The 3,908-nt window shown below is 36.3% G+C and overlaps 1 protein-coding gene across 2 annotated transcripts in view; it reads right to left on the bottom strand.

Annotated features, from left to right (window-relative positions):
• MRPS9 (mitochondrial ribosomal protein S9) overlaps nucleotides 1–3,908 on the bottom strand; it is a 65,780-nt gene that overhangs the window by 29,820 nt on the left and 32,052 nt on the right. For both annotated transcript variants that reach the window (XM_023762080.1, XM_006098350.3), the window contains exons 3-4: nucleotides 3,697–3,759; nucleotides 3,577–3,607 (exon numbers count right to left, since the gene is read on the bottom strand). In XM_023762080.1, coding sequence (XP_023617848.1) covers nucleotides 3,577–3,607; nucleotides 3,697–3,759 — 94 coding nt within the window. The remainder of the gene's footprint in view (nucleotides 1–3,576; nucleotides 3,608–3,696; nucleotides 3,760–3,908) is intronic.

Here is a 3,908-nt window from a genome sequence, read left to right as displayed (position 1 = left end):
CCATAGATCTTTATATCGACTCTAGTGGCCTGGTGCATGTATTCATGCAATGGTAGGGTGCTCGTCCTGCTCTGCGCCCTCTTGCAACCCAGGACCCCTCGCGGGATGTCAGGCTGCCAGTTTTGGCCCGATCCCCGCAGGCCAGGCCGAGGGACCCACCGATGCACAAATCCGTGCACCAGTTGGTTAATAAAACTAAATAGGTTTCAGGGGTACAATTCTATAATATATCACCTGTATATTGTACTGTGTGTTCACCACCCTAAGTCTCCTTCCATCACTGTTTATGACCTCTTTCCCCTCTTCTTCTTCTTCTTCTTTTTTTTTAAAATATATTTTTATTGATTTCAGAGGAAGGGAGAGGGAGAGAAAGAAACATCAATGATGAGAGAGAACCACTGATTGGCTGCTTCCTGCACACCCTCTACTGGGGAAAGAGCCTGCAATCCGGGCATGTGCCCTAACTGGGAATCAAACTGTTCATGGTTGATGCTCAACCACTGAGCAACACTAGCTGGGCACCCCTTTTACCCTCTGTTACTTCCCTTCACCCCCCTTTCCCTCTGGTAATCACCACAGTTTTCTGTGACTATATTTTTGTTTGTTTTTGCTTAATTCCTATGTAAGAAAATCCTACCAACACTGACATATTTCTAAAATAACACATGGGCACTTGTCAGGGACAAACAGAAGTTCATAGGTTGATGCGCAACACTGAGCCTCACAGGCCAGGCTAAAAAAATGATTTCTTGCTTTAATAATACTTTTTAAATTAACTGACAACTACCACCAGTCCACTCTAAATAAGAGGTTTCAAATGTAAAGGAAAAAACAGTAAATGTATTACTTCCTGGCAACCTTAAAGCCTGTGTTTTCTTTAAGATTTTATTTTATGGATTTAAAAGGTAAAATCATAAAGAAGCCAGAGAAAACATTGGCCAGATAAAAATGATGGTTAAATGCTCATTAGAAACGATACATGACAAGAGATGTTGGAATCACAATAAAGTAACGAAAGACCAAAAAACGGAGATGGGGGATCTATATTCAGTGAAAATATTCTTCCAAAATAAAGATAAATGTAAAATTTTCATATAAACTCAGGAAATCTGTACCAAACTCTTCCTCACAAAGTCATATTAGAATGCAAGCAAATTGGTGTGACATTAGTATAAGCATAAACTCTAATCTGGTCTAATTTTAATATTTTTTAATTTGAAAGAAATCAGTTGTAAACTCCATTATTAGTTATAAAATATTTTTGACCTACCACACAACCACCATGATATACAAGAGTTCATTTCCATACTATGTGAATGACTGCTGACATCCTAATATATAAAAAGCTAGAGGCCATCGAGCCGAAATGACCGGACGGATGATAGAACAGCAGGGGGTCCGCAATGGGGGCAGGGCCATGGTGGACGCCTCTCCGTATGCCTGCACCAGGGGTCTGGTTCAAATCTTGGATTGTGAGAGGGTGAGTGAGAATGACATAGGATAAGGGACCAACAGGGGGGTAGTGGGGGTGGAGTCGATCTTGGATGAGCAGGGAGGTGAGGCTGAGTAGAGAGCAGAGCCCTGCCCAGGAGGCCTGTGGTCTGGGTAAGGCAGCCATAGGAGGGATTAGTCTGGAGGATGACACAGGACTTTGGCATTGTAGAAAGAGTAACTTCAGCAATCAACCGTACGCCCCAAATGCTTTTTCTTCGATGGTCCAGGTGGTAGTGGAAAAATGTATCTTTATAAAATTTTAATACATTATATTAGATGTCGTGGTGGTACTGTTTTACCCACAGTGTCTACAGGAATTGCTCCAAATTTATTTCTCGGTGGAAGAACCTTTCATTCCCAATATAAATTACCAATTCCATTACATGAAACTTCAATTTCTAGACTTGATATAAAGAGTGAAGTTGCTAAAACCATTAAAAAGGCCAAACTTCTCATTATTGACGAATGCACCATGGCATCCAGTCATGCTATAAACGCCATAGACAGATTACTAAGAGAAATTATGAATTTGAATGTTGTATTTGGTGGGAAAGTTCTCCTTCTCGGAGGGGATTTTCGACAATGTCTCAGTATTGTACCGCATGCTATGCGATCAGCCATAGTATAAATGAGTTTAAAGTACTGTAGTGTTTGGGGATGTTTCAGAAAGTTGTCTCTTAAAACAAATATGAGATCAGAGGATTCTGCTTATAGTGAATGGTTAGTAAAACTTGGAGATGGCAAACTTGATAGCAGTTTTCATTTAGGAATGGATATTATTGAAATCCCCTGTGAAATGATTTGTAATGGATCTATTATTGAAGCTACCTTTGGAAATACTTTATCTATAGATAATATTAAAAATATATCTAAATGTGTGATTTTTTTATCCAAAAAATGAGCACATTCAAAAATTAAATGAAGAAATTTTGGATATACTTGATGGAGATTTTCACACATATTTGAGTGATGCTTCCATTGATTCAAAAGATAATGCCGAAAAGGAAAATTTTTCCATCGAATTTAATAGTATTACTCCTTAGTAATGCCATGTCATAAATTAAAATTGAAAGTGGGTGCAATCATCATGCTACTGAGAAATCTTAATAGTAAATGGGATCTTTGTAATGGTACTAGATTATCAAAAGATTGCGACCTAACATTATTGAAGTTGAAGTATTAACAGGATCTGCAGAAGGAGAGGTTGTTCTGATTCTAAGAATGGATATGTCCCCGTCTGACATTGGCCTCCCATTTAAATTAATTCGAAGACAGTTTCCCGTGATGCCAGCATTTGTGATGTCTATTAATAAATCACAAGGACAAACTCTAGAGCAGTGATGGTGAACCTATGACACGCATGTCAGAGGTGACATGCGAACTCATTTTTTCGGTTGATTTTTCTTTGTTAAATGGCATTTAAATATATAAAATAAATATCAAAAATATAAGTCTTTGTTTTACTATGGTTGCAAATATCAAAAAATTTCTATATGTGACACGGCATCAGAGTTAAGTTAGGGTTTTTCAAAATGCTGATATGCTGAGCTCAAAAGGTTCGCCATCACTGCTCTAGAGAGTAGGAGTATTCCTACCTGAACCCGTTTTTGCACATGGTCAGTTATACGTTGCTTTCTCTTGAGTTCGAAGAGCGTGTGATATTAAAGTTAAAGTTGTAAATACTTCATCACAAGGGAAATTAGTCAAACACTCTGAAAGTGTTTTCACTCTTAATGTGGTATACAGGGAGATATTAGAATAAGTTTAATCAATTTATCAGTCATTGTTTGTATCAGTGTTGTTTTTACATCACGTTTTTGTTGTTTTTATATCATGTCTTTGTTGTTGTTATATCATGTTGTGATTATTTATTAATAAATTTATATATTATTTTCATATACATTTTACTAATTTTTCTTTCATCTCTGACTCTTCTATTATAGAGAAAGGGCAAATAGCAATATTAAAATATTTCCTCTAATTAATTCCCTTTTAATGTGCACGAATTTCGTTCACTGGGCCACTAGTATAACATAACAATATAGCAAAAATAACTGCTTATTTCATTCTTAACAAACTTACCTTTCTGTTTTGGAAAAATCTGTTCAGGATGCTGTAAAATAAAGTTAAAAATGCATTAGATAATTATTGCAACATATTAAACTAAGTGAAATTTTTAAAAATATGAATTAAGATAATTACCTTCATTATTGGTCTGGCTCGCTTCTCAAACAAACCACTGGGAAAAAGATAAGCAATAGCTCTCTGAAAATACACATAAAGGTTAATAAAAACAGTATTGAGTGTAAATGTGCCAGATATCACATTAACAGTTTCATATACATGATCTCATTTCAACATAATCAAAATGAAAGAATGTTACCACATACACATCCCCAAAAGAAAACTGTAAG

Source organism: Myotis lucifugus, unplaced genomic scaffold, assembly GCF_000147115.1.
Source record: "Myotis lucifugus unplaced genomic scaffold, Myoluc2.0 scaffold_230, whole genome shotgun sequence".
In the NCBI taxonomy this organism is placed as follows: Eukaryota; Metazoa; Chordata; class Mammalia; order Chiroptera; family Vespertilionidae; genus Myotis; species Myotis lucifugus.
Note: the sequence above shows the minus strand (reverse complement) of the source record. Positions and strands in the feature narration are given on the sequence as shown.